This window comes from Pristiophorus japonicus, unplaced genomic scaffold (genome assembly GCF_044704955.1).
Source record: "Pristiophorus japonicus isolate sPriJap1 unplaced genomic scaffold, sPriJap1.hap1 HAP1_SCAFFOLD_1034, whole genome shotgun sequence".
Classification (NCBI taxonomy): Eukaryota; Metazoa; Chordata; class Chondrichthyes; family Pristiophoridae; genus Pristiophorus; species Pristiophorus japonicus.
Genome location: NW_027250685.1, coordinates 34,577 through 52,847, shown reverse-complemented (window position 1 = coordinate 52,847; position 18,271 = coordinate 34,577). Strand labels below are relative to the sequence as shown.

At 45.3% G+C, this 18,271-nt stretch overlaps 1 protein-coding gene across 6 annotated transcripts in view; it reads right to left on the bottom strand.

Annotated features, from left to right (window-relative positions):
* Nucleotides 1-18,271, bottom strand: part of rabep1 (rabaptin, RAB GTPase binding effector protein 1) — a 123,786-nt gene that overhangs the window by 71,332 nt on the left and 34,183 nt on the right. For 5 of the 6 annotated variants that reach the window (XM_070869932.1, XM_070869933.1, XM_070869935.1 and 2 more), the window contains 2 exons: nucleotides 12,978-13,109; nucleotides 1,071-1,274 (listed from right to left, as the gene is read on the bottom strand). In XM_070869932.1, coding sequence (XP_070726033.1) covers nucleotides 1,071-1,274; nucleotides 12,978-13,109 — 336 coding nt within the window. The remainder of the gene's footprint in view (nucleotides 1-1,070; nucleotides 1,275-12,977; nucleotides 13,110-18,271) is intronic. The other variant, XM_070869937.1, reaches the window with a different exon arrangement.

Here is an 18,271-nt window from a genome sequence, read left to right as displayed (position 1 = left end):
TATTGAGAGAGTGCAGCGAAGGTTCACCAAACTGATTCCCGGGATGGCAGGACTGACATATGAGGAGAGATTGGATCGACTGGGCCTGTATTTACTGGAGTTTAGAAGAATGAGGGGGGATCTCATAGAAACATAACATTCTGACAGGACTGGACAAGTTAGATGCAGGAAGAATGGTCCTGATATTGGGGGAGTCCAGTACCAGGGGTCACAGTCTAAGGATAAGGGGTAAGCCATTTAGGACTGAAATGAGGAGTAACTTCTTTACTCTGAGAGTTGTTAACCTGTGGAATTCTCTTCTGCAGTGTTGTTGATTCCAGTTCGTTCGATATATTCAAGAGAGAGTTGGATATGGCCCTTACGGCTAAAGGGATCAAGGGGTATGGAGAGAAAGCAGGAAAGGGGTACTGAGGATCTTACTGAATGGTGGTGCAGGCTGGAAGGGCCGAATGGCCTACTCCAGCACCTATTTTCTACATTTGTTTTTGAGAGATTGTGCAGAATGGGCCTATACTCTCTGGAGTTTAGAAGAATGAGAGGTGGTCTCATAGAAACATACAACATTCTGAAGCTGATTGACAGGGTAATTACTGAGAGGCTGTTTTCCCCCTGGCTGGAATGTCTAAAGCTAGGGGGCACAGTCTCAGGATAAGGGGTCAGCCATTTAAGATAGAGATGAGGAGGAATTTCTTCACTCAGAGGGTCGTGAATCTTTGGAATTCTCTGCCCCAGAGGGCTGTGGATGTCGAGTCTCTGAATATATTCAAGGCTGAGAGATAGATAAGATTTTTGGAGTCTAGTGGAATCAAGGGATAAGGAGATCAGGCGGGAAAGTGGAGTTAAGGTCGATGATTATATTGATCTTATTGAATGGTAGAGCAGGCTCGAGGGGCCGTATGGCCGACTCTTGCTCCTATTTCTTATGTTCTTAAGGCTCGCACGAATAATGGGCGGGATGTGGGAAGTGATCAGCCCACGTAGAACCCTGCCTCATTAAGTGACTTCAGAGGGAAAAGGAAAATATAAACTTGCTCAGGTAAGTGAAAGGTACAGGTTCGTTGGTACATTACCTTTCATTATAGCCTGCATTGAAGCAACTTCTTCCTGCCATTGCTTCTTCACGTCATCGATTGCCTCTTGTTTGGTGGTCTCGGAAACTGTAGCTACTGCTTTTATATTCTCCATGTCAGCATTTGCCTCTATAAGTTGGACCTGTAGCCGAGTAACATCACCTTCTGCCGATTGTAACGCAACATTCTGCCGCTTGAGCTCCTCTGAAAAACACCAATATAATTTTCATTTTTGATTTTGAAACCTGATGGGTTTAAAAACCTCCATGATGCTCAAAAGACCTGCAAGGACACATGAAACAAACTCAATCCAATTTGTGGGCCACCAGAATTCTGTTATTGCACACACACACAGTGCTCAGGTTTACTAGTAAAAGATTACCTGGATGCTGAAACATTATCAATGTAGAGAAATGCATATCTGATCCAAGTACACAATTCCAATGAACTCGCCATTTATTCCCGATCAAAGTTGAACATTTCACAATGTTCGAGTTTATCGCAAACCAGTTCTAATAAAATAAATCTCAAATACTGAGAAAGAGAAACAAAGTACACATGACTTTCATTATCAGCGTGGCTCGAATAAGCTCCTCAGTGATGATGAAATACATTACCTGGACTAAGTCAGAATTCTTCCAGGTATTTTAGTATTATCGTCATGGCTATGTACTCTGTCAGCTGTGACTCAGTGGTAGTACTGTTGCTTCTGAGTCAAAAAGTCGTGGGCTCAAGCACATAATCCAGGCTGATACTTCAGTGCAGTACTGGGGGAGTGCTGCACTGTCGGAGGTGCCATCTTTCGGATGAGAGACGTTAAACCATCTGCTCGCTCAGGTAGACATCACGACACTATTTCGAAGAATAGCAGGGGAGTTCTGCTGGTGAGCAAGCCAATATTCAATCAACATCATTATAGACAGATTATCCGGTCATTATCACACTGCTGTATGTAGGAATTGACGGCAAATTGGTTGCCACATTTCCTATATTACAACAGTGACCACACTTTAGCAGAGGGCAGCGTGTGGCGGCCTGGCCCGGAAATCGGCACGGTCCCGGCGCAGGCCCGCAAGACCATCAGCAGGCCGGGGCCATCAGAGGAAGCAGCGTGCGGCGGCATACCACTTGCAGGAGGGAGATGGCTGCAAAGCCAGGTCGCTGATTGCAGTGCGAGCAGGCACAGCAGGAGGGGAGAAGGAGCGGCAAGAGTCCGTAGGAGTCCCAGGTGAGTTCGGGGCCCAGAAGAGGCGAGGGCCCAGGGGCAGCACTGGCCAGCTCACACCGAGATATGTGTGTGCACTAGGTCCGTGCAGCAGAGCTGGCCTCCAGTAATCCTTGCCACTGGACCAAGACCTAGCTCTGTCAAGCCCGTGTGGTGGCTGATGTGCAACGGCCACCACACGTTAAAAAAATCCACGCACAGGCATCTTCCACCCTTAAGGATATAGTTCAGGATCTGGAATACTAGGTCCTTCATTGAAATACTCGTGAACTCATCCCTTTTTGGCGTGGAAGCAAGTCATCGAGGGACTGCCTATGATGATGATACTTTAAAGTACTTCATTGGCTGTAAAGTGCTTCTTTGGGACATCCTGAGGTCATGAAAGGCGGTATATAAAAGCAAGTCTTCCTCTATTTTGATGATGCAATTCTAAGGGGCACAATCGGTCTATTTTAGATTAAGTAAAGTTAAATGTAACTTGATTCAAGACTACGGTTGGGGCCAGTGGAGCTTGGCTCTGAAGATCGGTGAACTGCATTGGCCGCCCGATTGGTGCCCTCAGCTTACTGAATTTATTCTAATGAGGACAAAGGATAGGCCTCTCTCTTCTGGCACGCGAGACCAGGGCACCAACTATTTTATGCCAGTTCCTATGGACTGGAGGGTAGCTAATGTAACACCACTTTTTAAAAAAGGAGGGAGAGAGAAAACAGGAATTATAGACCCGTTAGCCTGACATCTGTAGTGGGAAAAATGTTGGAATCAATTATTAAAGATGAAATAGCAGCGCATTTTCAAAGCATTGACAGGATCGGTCCAAGTCAGCATGGAATTATAAAAGGGAAATCATGCTTGACAAATCTTCTAGAATTTTTTGAGGATGTAACTGGTAGAGTGGACAAGGGAGAACCAGTGGATGTGGTGTATTTGGACTTTCAAAAGGCTTTTGACAAGGTCCCACACAAGAGATTGGTGTGCAAAATCAAAGCACATGGTATTGGGGGTAATGTACTGACATGGATAGAGAACTGGTTGGCAGACAGGAAGCAGAGAGTCAGGATAAACGGGTCCAGGATAAATGGCAGGCAGTGACATGTGGAGTGCCGCAGGGCTCAGTGCTGGGACCCCAGCTCTTTACAATATACATTAATGATTTAGATGAAGGAATTGAGTGTAATATCTCCAAGTTTGCAGATGACACTAAGCTGGGTGGCGGCGTGAGCTGTGAGGAGGATGCTAAGAGGCTGCAGGGTGACTTCGACAAGTTAGGTGAGGTGAGTGAGAAAATGCATGGCAGATGCAGTATAATGTGGATAAATGTGAGGTTATCCATTCTGGGGGCAAAAACACAAAGGCAGAATATTATCTGAATGGCAGCAGATTAGGAAAAGGGGAGGTGCAACGAGACCTGGATGTCATGGTTCATCAGTCATTGAAAGTTGACATGCAGGTACAGCAGGCGGTGAAGAAGGCAAATGGTATGTTATACTCAAATCCCTGAGCTATGAAGAGCAGGGAAGTCTTACTGCAGTTGTACAGGGCCTTGGTGAGGCCTCACCTGGAATATTGTGTTCAGTTTTGGTCTTCTAATCTGAGGAAGGATGTTCTTGCTATTGAGGGAGTGCAGCGAAGGTTCACCAGACTGGTTCCCGGGATGGCAGGACTGACATATGAGGAGAGACTGGATCAACTGGGCCTTTATACACTGGAGTTTAGAAGGATGAGAGGGGATCTCATAGAAACATATAAAATTCTGACGGGACTGGACAGGTTAGATGCAGGAAGAATGTTCCCGATGTTGGGGAAGTCCAGAACCAAAGGACACAGTCTAAGGATAAGGGGTAAGCCATTTCGGACTGAGATGGGGAGAAACTTCTTCACTAGAGTTGTTAACCCGTGGAATTTCCTATCGCAGAGTTGTAGATGCCAGTTCATTGGATATTCAAGAGGGAGTTAGATATGGCCCTTATGGCTAAAGGAACCAAGGCGTATGGAGAGAAAGTAGGAAAAGAGTACCGAGGTGAATGATCAGCCATGATCTTATTGAATGGTGGTGCAGGCTCGAAAGGGCCGAATGGCCTACTCCTGCACCTATTTTCTATGTTAGCAAGCTCGATCAAATTCAGGCCCCTTGCTGTCCTCAAGAACATAAGAAACTTAAGAAATAGGAGCAGGAGTCAGCCATTTGGTCCATCAAGCCTGCTCTGACATTCAATAATATCATGGCTGATCTGATTATGGACTCAGCTCCACTTCCCTGCCCGCTCCCCATAACCCTTTACTCCCTTATCGCTCAAATAGCTGTCTATCTCCGCCTTAACTATATTCAATGACCCAGCCTCCACAGCTCTCTGGGGCAGAGAATTCCATAGATTTACAACCCTCAGAGAAGAAATTTCTCCTCATCTCAGTTTTAAATGGACGGCCCCTTATTCTAAGACTATGTCCCCTAGTTTTAGTTTCCCCTATGAGTGGAAATATCCTCTCTGCATCCACCTTGTCAAGCTCCCTCATTATCTTATGTGATACCTTATCGAATGCCTTCTGGAAATCCAAATATACCACATCCACTGGTTCCCCCTTATCCACCCTTCTCATTACATCCTCAAAGAACTCCAGCAAATTTGTCAAACATAATTTCCCCTTCATAAAATCTTGCTGTCTCTGCTTGATTGAATTATGCTTTTCCAAATGTCCTGCTACTGCTTCATTAATAATGGACTCCAGCATTTTCCCAACAACAGATGTTAGGCTAACTGGCCTATAGTTTCCTGCTTTTTGTTTGCCTCCTTTTTTAAATAGGGGCATTACATTTGCAGTTTTCCAATTTGCTGGGACCACCCCCGAATGCAGGGAATTTTGGTAGATTACAACCAATGCATCCACTATCTCTGCAGCCACTTCTCTTAAGACCCTAGGATGCAAGCCATCAGGTCTATGGAACTTGTTCGCCTTTAGTCCCATTATTTTACCGAGTACTACTTCTTTAGTGACAGCATTAAGTTCCTCCCTACCTATAGCCCATTGATTATCCACTATTGGGATGTTTTTAGTGTCTTCTACAGTGAAGACAGATACAAAACATTTGTTCAAAGTCTCTACCATTTCCCTGTTCCTCATTATTAATTCCCCAGTCTCATCCTCCAGGGGACCAACATTTACTTTAGCCATTCTTTTCCTTTTTATCTACCTGCAGAAACTCTTACTATCTGTTTTTATATTTCGTGCCAGTTTACTTTCATAATCTATCTTCTCTCTCACAATCATTTTTTTAGTTGTTCTCTGCTGGCTTTTAAAAATTTCCCAATCCTCTGGCCTCCCACTAGTCTTGGCCACATTGTATTCCTTTGTTTTCAATTTGATACACTCCTTATTTCCTTAGTTAGCCACGGATGGTTATCCCTTCTCTTTCAGTCTTTCCTTTTCATTGGGATATATTTTTGTTGCGAGTTATGAAATATCTCCTTAAATGTCTGTCACTGCTCATCAACCGTCCCATTCTTGAGTCTATTTTCCCAGTCCACTTTAGCCAACACAGCCCTCATATCTTTGTAATCTCCTTAATTTAAGCTTAGGACCCCGATTTGAGAACCAACTTTCTCACCCTCCAACTGAATTTGAAATTCAACCATTATTATGGCCACTCATTCCTAGACTCATTCCAGGCTAACTCGAAACGAATTGGTGGCCAAGACAGCAGAACTTCAGGATAGGAGGGGCAAAGAGGAGAGAAATTAGAATACGGTAAAAGTGAAAGGAAATTAAAAGGTATTTAAAATATTTTGCTCTCCACAGGTCTCCCAGATTATTTTCCAGAGGTTGCATCCATGCACTTTCCACTGATATTTTAGAGACATAGAAAATAGGTGCAGGAGTAGGCCATTCGGCTCTACGAGCCTGCACCGCCATTCTTTAAGATCATGGCTGATCATTCCTTCAGTACCCCTTTCCTGCTTTCTCTCCATAGCCCTTGATCCCCTTAGCCGTAAGGGCCATATCCAACTCCCTCTTGAATATATCCAATAAACTGGCATCAACAACTTTCTGCGGCAGGTAATTCCATAGATTAACAACTCAGTGAAGACGTTTCTCCTCATCTTAGTCCTAAATGGCCCACCCCTTATCCTAAGACTATGTCCCCTGGTTCTGGACTTACCCAACATAGGGAACATTCTTTCCGCATCTAACCTGTCCAGTCTCATCTGAATCTTATACGTTTCTATGAGATCCGCTCTCATCCTTCTAAACTCCAGTGAATAAAGGCCCAGTTGATCCAGTCCCTCCTCATATGACAGTCCAGCCATCCCTGGAATCAGTCTGGTGAACCTTCGCTGCACTCCCTCAATAGCAAGAACGTCCTTCCTCAGATTAGACCAAAACTGAACACAATATTCCAGGTGAAGCCTCACTAAGGCCCTGTACAACTGCAGTAAGACCTCCCTGCTCCTATACTCAAATCCCCTAGCTATGAAGGCCAACATACCATTTGCCTTCTTCACCGCCTGCTGTACCTGCATGCCAACTTTCAGAGATTGATGAACCATGACACCCAGGTCTCGTTGCACCTCCCCTTTTCCTAATCTGCCGCCATTCAGATAATATTCTGCCTTCGTGTTTTTGCCCCCAAACTGGATAACCTCACATTTATCCACATTATACTGCATCTGCCATGCATTTGCCCACTCAACTAACCTGTCCAAGTCACCCTGCAGCCTCTTAACGTCCTCCTCACAGCTCTCACCGCCATCCAGTTTAGTGTAATCCGCAAACTTGGAGATATTGCACTCAATTCCTTCAACTAAATCATTAATGTATATTGTAAAGAGTGGGGGTCCCAGCACTGAGCCCTGCAGCACTTCACTGGTCACAACCTGCCATTCTGAAAAGGACCCGTTTATTCCGACTCTAGTTACATCCTCAAAAAAATTCCAGAAGATTCGTCAAGCATGATTTCCCTTTCATAAATCCATGCTGACTTGGTCCGATCCGGTCACTGCTTTCCAAATGCGCTGCTATTTCATCCTTAATGATTGATTCCAACATTTTCCCCAATACTGATGTCAGGCTAACCGGTTTATAATTACCCGTTTTCTCTCTCCCTCCTTTTTAAAAAAGTGGTGTTACATTAGCTACTCTCCAGTCCATAGGAACTGATCCAGATAGACTGTTGGAAAATGATCACCAATGCATCCACTATTTCTAGGGCCACTTCCTTAAGTACTTGGGATGCAGACTATCAGGCCCCAGGGATTTATCGGCCTTCAATCCCATCAATTTCCCTAACACAACTTCCCGCCTAATAAGGATATCCTTCAGTTCCTCCTTCTCAGTAGACCCACTGTCCCCTAGTACATTCGGAAGGTTATTTGTGTCTTCCTTCGTGAAGACAGAACCGAAGTATTTGTTCAATTGGTCTGCCATTTCTTTGTTTCCCATTATAAATTCACTTGAATCCGACTGCAAGGAACCTACGTTTGTCTTCACTAATCTTTTTCTCTTCACATATTTACAGAAGCTTTTGCAGTCAGTTTTTATGTTCCCGGCAAGCTTCCTCTCGTACTCTATTTTCCCCCTCTTAATTAAACCCTTAGTCCTCCTCTGTTGAATTCTAAATTTCTCCCAGTCCTCAGGTTTGTTGATTTTTCTAGCCAATTTATATGCCTCTTACTTGGCTTTAACACTATCCTTAATTTCCCTTGTTAGCCATGGTTGAGCCACCTTCCCCTTTTTATTTTTACTCCAGACAGGGATGTACAATTGCTGAAGTTCATCCATGTGATCTTTCAATGTTTGCCATTGCTTATCCACCGTCAACCCTTTAAGTATCCTTTGCCAATCTATTCTAGCCAATTCACGCCTCATACCATCAAAGTTACCTTTCCTTAAGTTCAGGACCCTAGTTTCCAAATTAACTGTGTCACTCTCCATCTTAATAAAGAATTCTACCATATTATGGTCACTCTTCCCCAAGGAGCCTCACACAACAAGATTGTTAATTAGTCCTTTCTCATTACACATCACCCAGTCGAGGATGGCCAGCTCTCTAGTTGGTTCCTCAACATATTGGTCGAGAAAACCATCCCCAATACACTCCAGGAAATCCTCCTCCACCGCATCGCTACCAGTTTGGTTAGCCCAATCAGTATGTAGATTAAAGTCACCCATGATAACTGCTATACCTTTATTGCACACATCCCTTATTTCTTGTTTGATGCTGTCCCCAACCTCACTACTACTGTTTGGTGGTCTGTACACAACTCCCACTAGCGTTTTCTGCCCTTTGGTATTCCGCAGCTCCACCCATACAGATTCCACATCATCCAGGCTAATGTCCCTCCTTACTATTGCATTAAATTCCTCTTTAACCAGCAACGCCACCTTTTCCTCTCTGCCTATCCTTCCCAGATGTTAAATACCCCTGGATGTTGAGTTCCCAGCCTTGGTCACCCTGGAGCCATGTCTCCGTGATGCCAATTACATCATATCCGTTAACTGCTGTCTGCGCAGTTAATTCGTCCACCTTATTCCGAATACTCCTCGCATTGAGGCACAGAGCCTTCAGGCTTGTCATTTTAACACACTTTTTTGCTGTAATGTGGCCCTTTTTGTTTTTTGCCTTGGGTTTCTCTGCCCTCCACTTTTACTATTCTCCTTTCTATCTTTTGCTTCTGCCCCCATTTTATTTCCCTCGTGTCTCCCTGCATAGGTTCCCATCCGTTGCCATGTTAGTTTAACTCCTCCCCAACAGCACTAGCAAACACTCCCCCAGGACATTGGTTGCAGTCCTGCCCAGGTGCAGACCGTCCAGTTTGTACTGGTCCCACCACCCCCAGAACCGGTTCCAATGTCCCAGGAATTTGAACCCTTCTCTGTTGCACCACTCCTCAAGCCACGCATTCATCTGAGCTATCCTGCGATTCCTACTCTGACTAGCACGTGGCACTGGTAACAATCCTGAGATTACTACCTTTGAGGTCCTACTTTTTAAATTTAGCTCCTAGCTCCCTAAATTCGTCTCATAGGACCTCATCCCGTTTTTTACCTATATCATTGGTACCTATATGCACCGCGACAACTGGCTGTTCACCCTCCCTTTTCAGAATGCCCTGCACCCGCTCCGAGACATCCTTGACCCTTGCACCAGGGTGGCAACATACCTTCCTGGAGTCTCAGTTGCGGCAGCAGAAACACCTATCTATTCCCCTACAATCGAAACCCCTTTCACTATAGCTCTCCCACTCTTTAAGACCACCTAGTTCCCCCTCCGGATTATTGCCCGACTCCGCCCTTGCTTCAACCCATCTGCTGTTGAAACCCTCATCCATGCCTTTGTTACCTCTAGACTTGACCATTCCAACGCACTCCTGGCCAGCCTCCCACGTTCTACCCTCTAAACTTTCTATCCCAAAACTCTGCTGCCCGCGTCCTAACTCGCACCAAGTCCCGCTCACTCATCTCACCTGCGCTCATTGACCTACATTGGCATCCAGTTAAGCAACGCCTCGATTTAAAAATTCTTATCCTTGTTTCAAATCTCTCCATGGCCTCATCCTTCCCCATCTCTGTAAACTCCTCCAGCTCCACAATTCTCCAGGATATCGGTGCTCCTGAATCTCCCCAATTATAATCACTCCACCATTGATGTCCATGCCTTCAGCCGCCAAGACCCAAAGCTCTGGAATTCCCTTGCCAAACTTCTCCGTCTCTCTATCCTCTTTGAAGATGCTCCTTAAAAACACCTCTTTGACCAAAATTTATCATGAGGCTCGATATCAAATTTTGTTTTATAAACACTCCTGTGAAGCGCCTTAGGACATTTTACTACTTTAAAGGCGCTATATAAATACAAGTTGTCGCTGTGTGTGGCTCTGTATTGAAATGACAGCATGGAAATGTCAAATTTGCTCGGATGATTTTTCAATCACTCATAACTTTGTTAGTCATGCATCATGATCAATATTTCTTTCACTGTTCAAGGATTGGAGTGATCATTATAGGGTTATTTCTTATACTCACAGTGCTAACCTCGTGAATGGAAATAATTAACAGTAACAAATATGCTAACACTCCCAAGAATGAGTATTGGTATGCTGGGAATAATTGAGATTGAAAACCATTTCTTTTAAGCTAAGGATTATTCTTGCACAGCAGGAGTCAATGAACTTTGCAATTACACAAAGCTAATGAGAAATTTAATCAGCAGCTCATTCTTCTGCCAAAATTATTCAATTGTAGCGTTCTACAATTACCCATGTGAATGCAGGCAGACGAAATGCACCAGAACTTTAAGGAAACTTATGATAAACAACATTACTGCTAGCCATCAGCAGCAAGAGCCTGAGACACCAATTATTAAGATCGCAGCTCACTGTGACACAAACATTTGCAGTAACTGTACTATACTAAAGTTAGATACATCTACAACAACTTTTTATATAGCACTTTTAATGTTGTAAAACATCCCAAGGCGCTTCACATGAGTGTTATCAGACAAAATTTAACATGGAGATACAGATTAGGTCAGGTGACCAAAAGTGTGGCCAAAGAGGTAAGTGCTAAGGATAAGAGCGGGTTATAGATAGTTATGGAGACAATTCCAGAGCTTAGGGTCTAGGTCGTTGAAGATACAGTCAACGGAAACTGGGGATGCACAAGAGGACAGAATTGGAGGATGCAGATATCTCGGAGGGTTGTGGGGCTGGAAGAGATTACAGAGATAGGGACGGGCAAAGCCATGGAGGGATTTGAAGACACGGATGGGAATTTTAAATTCGAGATGTTGCTGAACTGGGAGCCCAGGGGTGATAGGTGAACAGGACTTGACATGAGTTTTGGATGAGCTCAAATTTATAATATATTAAAAATGTAGGTTTCTGCAGAACCATTTCCTGGTTGGAGGATATAATTACAGTTCGAGAAACTTGCACAGACAGGTTCCATCATAAATGTAAACAAAGGAATTTATATTGAAATCTAAAAATTGGGATTGAATTGTGCCCACCCTGGTCTAATTATCGCGCCCCCTCTAACCCTACTTCACTTGAAACTACTTTGTTTTGACTCCGTATAGATTGTCAGGGGAGATCAACTCATTTTAACATTTTTTTACATCAACTCATCTGGTCTTCCTTTGTGCTCATTTAATCTGTTTTTAAATTTTATTTCTAGCTATTATTCTAATCCTAAATAAAAAGTTAAAAGCAGAAGGCCATGCCTTCTGTTGCTTGGGCCCCAAGCTTGAATTCCTGCCTAAACCTCTCCGCCTCTCTACCTCTCTTTCCTTCTTTAAGACGCTCCTTAAAACCTACATCTGACCAAGCTTTTGGTCACCTGCCCTAATTTCTCCTCGTTTGGCTCGGCGTCAAATTTTATGTCTTATAACACTCCTGTGAAGCACCTTGTTTTACTAAGGAAAAGGCGCTATATAAACAGAAGTTGTTGTTGTTTCGTTTCTTTGCCTTCTAGGTCTCAGAATCTATTTGAGTTGAAGCAAAAAAACAAACGAGAGTCGCATCAACTCCAAAGGTCACGGATTCTTTTAGCCAATCATGTGCCACAAGTCCACAGACTGAGCTGGTCTCATCCGATATTCAAACAGGTCAATCTCTGATCAGCTTTTGTGCATGAACGCAAGGAGGGCTATGCTGGGACAACTGATCATCTGGTCACATCCAGAGATGAGCTTTATTGAGTCAGACAAATTAAATAGGAAACAGAGCAGAGCCAAAGTAACCGAAGAATAAAAATGGAGCAACTTGAAGGTGAATTGCTAATAAAAGTTGAGGAAACAGGTCACATACCACCAACTAGTTTTTAATCATATAAAGTATAACCCATTTAAACACTCATTTGCAAACCCCAACAGTGGCAGCCATAGTCAGAAATCTTTATAAATTAGCACCCTTTAGGTTGACCACCTAGTGTATTACTACTATTATTTACTACTACTTTACGGCACCAAGCTCATGGTCTACAGACTGTAGTGATATCTGCCCTCCTATATGCTTCAGAGACATGGACTATGTACAGTAGGCACCTCAAAGCATTGGAGAAGTACAAACCAAAGCTACCTCTGCAAAATCCTGCAAATCCATTGGCAGGATAGGCGCACCAATGTCAGGCCAACATCCCCAGCATCGAAGCATTGACCACGCTCGATCAGCTCCGATGGGCATGCCTGATACAAGACTTCCGAAACAAGCACTCTACTCTGAGCTCAGTCACGGCAAGCGAGTCCCAGGAAGGAAGAGAAAACATTAACATCCCCACCGGCTCTTGGGAATCCCTGACCCAAGACCACTCAAAGTGGAGGAGAAGCGTTTGAGAAGGCGGCGGACACTTCAATTCTCTTCGTCGGGAGCACGCGGAAGGAGCGTACGACAAACCAAGCACCCACCTACCCATCCCACCAACCACCACCTGCCCCGCCTGTGACAGAGTCTGTAGATCCCACATTGTGCTCATTAGTCACCTTAGAACTCTCAATAGTGTGGAAGCAAGTCATCTTCGACTCTGGGGCCCAAGACAACGACTATATTAATTCTTCACAGCTGTCACAGCACAGTTTAAAAGTGTTCCTCTTCACCACCATTCAAATTGACCACTTGGGGCACTCTTGATCCCCTGCTAATTCACCGGGGTGAACACACATGCCACTTGCCAAAACAAAAGTAACTTCTAACCTTCTTTCGCGAGGTATAGCTCCTTGAATTTTGCCCTCTTCTGATTAAACTCGAATTCCAGCTGCTGGTTGGTGCGCAAGAATTCAGCCTTGGCTTTTTCCAACTCGGCAAGGCGCTGCCGGAGCGTGGCCACTGGAAGAGAAACAGGACGGCCAGATTAATAGGAAAACGTGAACTATCGGCTAGAGCAAGCAGGAACCCAACACTATATACTTTACCACTTTCAAAACCAGTTCTGCTGAAACGCATGGAATGTGCTGCATCTCAAAACATCAGAGGGAAGCTGGAATGGTCAGAGCGAGTTTACTCCAACTAAAAATATATTTAGACAGGGTACAATCTACAGATCATACTAAGAACGCTCACAAATTAGAACAATGGTGAGAAACTGGATTTAGCAGGTGTCCCATGCTGTAAAAATATAAATGAGATCAATCCAAATTACCATCTCACAACATTAATAAAATCTATGGAAGTAAAATATATCCTTTCCAACCAAGTACACAAATATCAAAGCTATTTTTAAAATCAGTTTATGAAAGGAGGAAGCTGCAATTATGCACTGCAAAAACTCCCAAAGTTCTTTCTTGCTCACGGCTTTAAAAGGAGCAGTGACCGTTTTTGATTTTTCTTTTGAGCCTCTGGTGGCTAGTTGAAAGTATGAACGGGAGCCACAGACTGCAGCGGAAAACAAATGGGCACTGAGCAGAAGGGAGAGAAAGGACTCGGAACTTTGAGCGGCCAGGACGAGGACTTCATAAGGCTTTTGAAGGGAAGGAGGTTGGTGGCAAGGAGGGTGTGGTGAGCAGGGACATAATCTGAAGGAACAGCCTCTGATAGTGGACAACTTGACTGAAGTAAGCCAGCATCAAAGGAGCAGTGGGCAGAGCCAGAGGAGATCACAAGGGTCGGGAACGCCAAGGCCATAGTGAGCTGCGAAGGGGAGGACGAGAATCTTGAAGGTTGAGTCTCTGGGGCACCAACAAGGACTGGTGTGATGGGCGTACACATGCCACGGTACAAGGCGAGAACAATGGCGCAGCACTCCAGATAGCTTGTAGTTGATCAAGGTGGAGTTGGGAACAAGCGGCAACGAGAGCTTCAGAGAAATCGAGCCTAGAGGAGATAACGGTGTGGATTAGTATGGCAGAGTGGGATGAGAGGTGGAGGCGGGCTAGATTTTCAGAGGTGAATGTGGTGTCAGCGACTGATTGGAAGTGTGGGAGGATCTTGGGGCAAGGAAGGATGTCGAGGGTCTGTACCCTCTGGGCTCAGCCCGAGGTCCATTCCATCAGACTCCTTGCTTGCCACTTCAGGCTGAGCCAAAAAACACGTGGGTGTGGTTGGGAGCTGCAGAGGATGATTTTGGGTGTGTCACTATTAAGTGCGATGCGATTCTGCTTCATTCAGGTATTTGGATAGGCATTTGGAGAACACACAGAAATGGGATCCGTAGCTAACTGCGAAAAGGACTGTACACGAGTTCAAGAGGACAAAGGTTAATAGACTGGCTGAATAGTTAGCAAATGAAAGTTAATGCTGAGAAATGTGAGGTGATATATTTTGGGAGAAAAATTAGAGGAAATGTATAATAAATGGTAAGATGTCAAAATGGGTAGAATAATGGGAGAGCAATAAATGAGACTGTAAAGAAAACCTGTGGGATGTAAGATTTTATAAGTAGCTGTGCTGAGTGCAAAAGAAGAGGTAATGCTACAATAAAAAGGAAAACTAAATGTTAAAAATTTGAAATAAAAACAGAAAATGCTAGAAATAAGCAGGCCAGTCAGCATTTATAAGGAGAAGCCAGGTTGCGACATTTCAGAGGTGTATCCTTCATCAGACTGAAGGTGGAGAGATGGTGTAATGCTAAACCTGGATAAATATTTGATAAACCTGCAGTAGGAATATGGTGTCCAGTTTTGAGCACCTTACTGAAAGAATGTCAAGGCCAGAATAGATTCACTAAGGCGATACCAGGGTGAGGGGTTTAGTTACAAGGACAAACTTGTAATACTAGGGCTCTTTTCATTCAAGCAGAGGAAGTTAAGAGGAGATCTGATAGAGGTTCTCAAAATTCTGAGCAGTTTTGATAAGATAAATTGGGAAAAGCTATGTCCACTGGTCAGTGGGTTAGAAATTTAAGACTGCCACCAAAAGAACAAACAAGTTGATTTTTTTTTTTAAAACGTAGAGGCTTGTTGGGACAAAGAATGACCTCCCAAAAGCAGAATCCATAATAGGATTTAAAGGGGAAGTGGATAAATATTTGAATTAAAAAAAACAGTATGGGGAACGGGTAGTGGAATGGGATTTGGTTGATGCTTTCAGAGAGCGGCATAACTGTGATGGGCCAAATGGCCTCCTTTCTGTGCTGTCAAATTCTATTAATCTATGACGGAGTGGCAACATGAAGTTGATGGTGGAGCCAGAGAGGAGAGCTATTTGTCATCAGCATAAAAGTGGAAGCTAACCCCATGCTTCCAGGTGATGGAGACAATGGGCTACAGGTAATTGACGAAGGACGTTGGGCAATGGTAGTGCCCCAGGGGTACACTACAGGTAATCGTGGAGCAAATGAGCAATCAAACACTCCATTTGTTTTCCAAACCTACCAACTTTGAACTAGCAAGTAACAGAAACTGACCAATCTAATCGCATAAATGGAGTCACGCCATTATTGGCTGCCTTTTTCCTTCTTCCCTCAGTGAGCGCACACTTTCAAAACAAGAAGTTGTATCTGATCTAGAACCACACGTATTCAGACTCCTTCGTTGCTGTAAAAGCTATGCCAACAAAAGGCTCTGCACTGCCTTCAGTTCTGCAGTCAGCCGAGTTATGTTCAAGAGCACCTCGGGTTTCTTGGCCCGGGGTGGGGGTTGTGTGGACGATAGGAGAATTAAAGTTAATTGCATCTGAAAGCAAGTTTTGTAAAGTGGTATATAAATATTACAAGTACAGGTATATCCATGTACTTGGGCTGTATTTTTCAGTATACACAAGCTGTGGAATGTCTTTTCCTGGAATCAGTGACACGTTACTGCCCCACAATGATTGATGAACGCCTGCAATATTTAGGTGGTAAACATCCATACTCTAGACTATCTTTGAGCAACACTACAGATCATCTATGGGCTGGTTGCAATACCAGCAGCAAATTGTCAGAAAATAACCGTTGCAGAGGTTGGATATCTTTCTCGGGCTGCAAGTGCCAAAGATGGAAAACAACAATTCTCTGTCCTACTTGCTCCCTTTTTAAAACATTTATTGACTTAAGCACATCTGATATGCAGCACTGTGAGCAAGATGAGCCTATCTCAGCAACTTGGGACTTCACATACTCTTGTTGATGTCAGTGTTACTAATTATACACCGTTGACCCTGATTCCTGAAGACTTTGAGGCCCCTCGGTCACAGCCATGAGTTTGGATGGGAACTATTGCTCAAAACCCTCTTGCTCCTCGAGTGCAACAGTCATACTATTGGACAAAAGCTGTTCCACAGTTTGCCTTTAGTCATACGACCATCGGCCATTCCAGATGATTCATTAAACAGATGGGCAGCTGATCATGCCAAGGCAGCACCCAAGAGCTTTAGAATTGGAGTTCAAATTAAAGTTAACTTTTGTGTGAGGCATTCGGCTGTTGGACAAGATCAGGGTGGACTAAATCTCAGAAAAGTCTGGAGCTTTTTGTCAACTTCTTGCACTTCACCAGGCACCTCAACTCAGGCTGGAATGAAACGACCATTTCATTCTACTTTTCAGAAGATATTAAAAGTGCTTGTTGGCGATTTAAAATAAAATCTGAATCCAGATTCAAAATAATTTATCAGCGAGACTGGATGTTTAATACCATTAGAATAATTGAATCAGTGTTATCACTGAAAACTCAGTAAAAAGTATTAAGGCAACGTTCTCATAATATATCCACTTATCTATGAAAGACATGCAGTGGTACAATCTAAGATTCTTGGGTTTGTGCTTAAATAAGAACATAAGAATTAAGAGCAGGGGCGGTCCCTATGGCCCCTTGAGCCTGCTCCACCATTCAATCACATCATGGCTGATCTTCGACCTCAACTCCACTTTCATGCACAATCCCCATATCGCTCGAGTCCCTTAGAGTCTATCTATCTCAGCCTTCTAACACAACAACAGGTTACTGGTGATGAGAGAGATGGAAGTAGTTTGAGGTACCAGTAGCCGGGGGGGGGGGGGGGGGGGGAAGAGACGAGGAAGGGGAGGAGGGGGGGGGAAACGAGGAAGGGGAGGGGGGGAAAACGAGGAAGGGGAGGGGGGGAGGGGGGGAAAACGAGGAAGGGGAGGGGGGGAAAACGAGGAAGGGGAGGGGGGGAAAACGAGGAAGGGGAGGGGGGGAAAACGAGGAAGGGGAGGGGGGGAAAACGAGGAAGGGGAGGGGGGGAAAACGAGGAAGGGGAGGGGGGGAAAACGAGGAAGGGGAGGGGGGGAAAACGAGGAAGGGGAGGGGGGGAAAACGAGGAAGGGGAGGGGGGGAAAACGAGGAAGGGGAGGGGGGGAAAACGAGGAAGGGGAGGGGGGGAAAACGAGGAAGGGGAGGGGGGGAAAACGAGGAAGGGGAGGGGGGGAAAACGAGGAAGGGGAGGGGGGGAAAACGAGGAAGGGGAGGGGGGGAAAACGAGGAAGGGGAGGGGGGGAAAACGAGGAAGGGGAGGGGGGGAAAACGAGGAAGGGGAGGGGGGGAAAACGAGGAAGGGGAGGGGGGGAAAACGAGGAAGGGGAGGGGGGGAAAACGAGGAAGGGGAGGGGGGGAAAACGAGGAAGGGGAGGGGGGGAAAACGAGGAAGGGGAGGGGGGGAAAACGAGGAAGGGGAGGGGGGGAAAACGAGGAAGGGGAGGGGGGGAAAACGAGGAAGGGGAGGGGGGGAAAACGAGGAAGGGGAGGGGGGGAAAACGAGGAAGGGGAGGGGGGGAAAACGAGGAAGGGGAGGGGGGGAAAACGAGGAAGGGGAGGGGGGGAAAACGAGGAAGGGGAGGGGGGGAAAACGAGGAAGGGGAGGGGGGGAAAACGAGGAAGGGGAGGGGGGGAAAACGAGGAAGGGGAGGGGGGGAAAACGAGGAAGGGGAGGGGGGGAAAACGAGGAAGGGGAGGGGGGGAAAACGAGGAAGGGGAGGGGGGGAAAACGAGGAAGGGGAGGGGGGGAAAACGAGGAAGGGGAGGGGGGGAAAACGAGGAAGGGGAGGGGGGGAAAACGAGGAAGGGGAGGGGGGGAAAACGAGGAAGGGGAGGGGGGGAAAACGAGGAAGGGGAGGG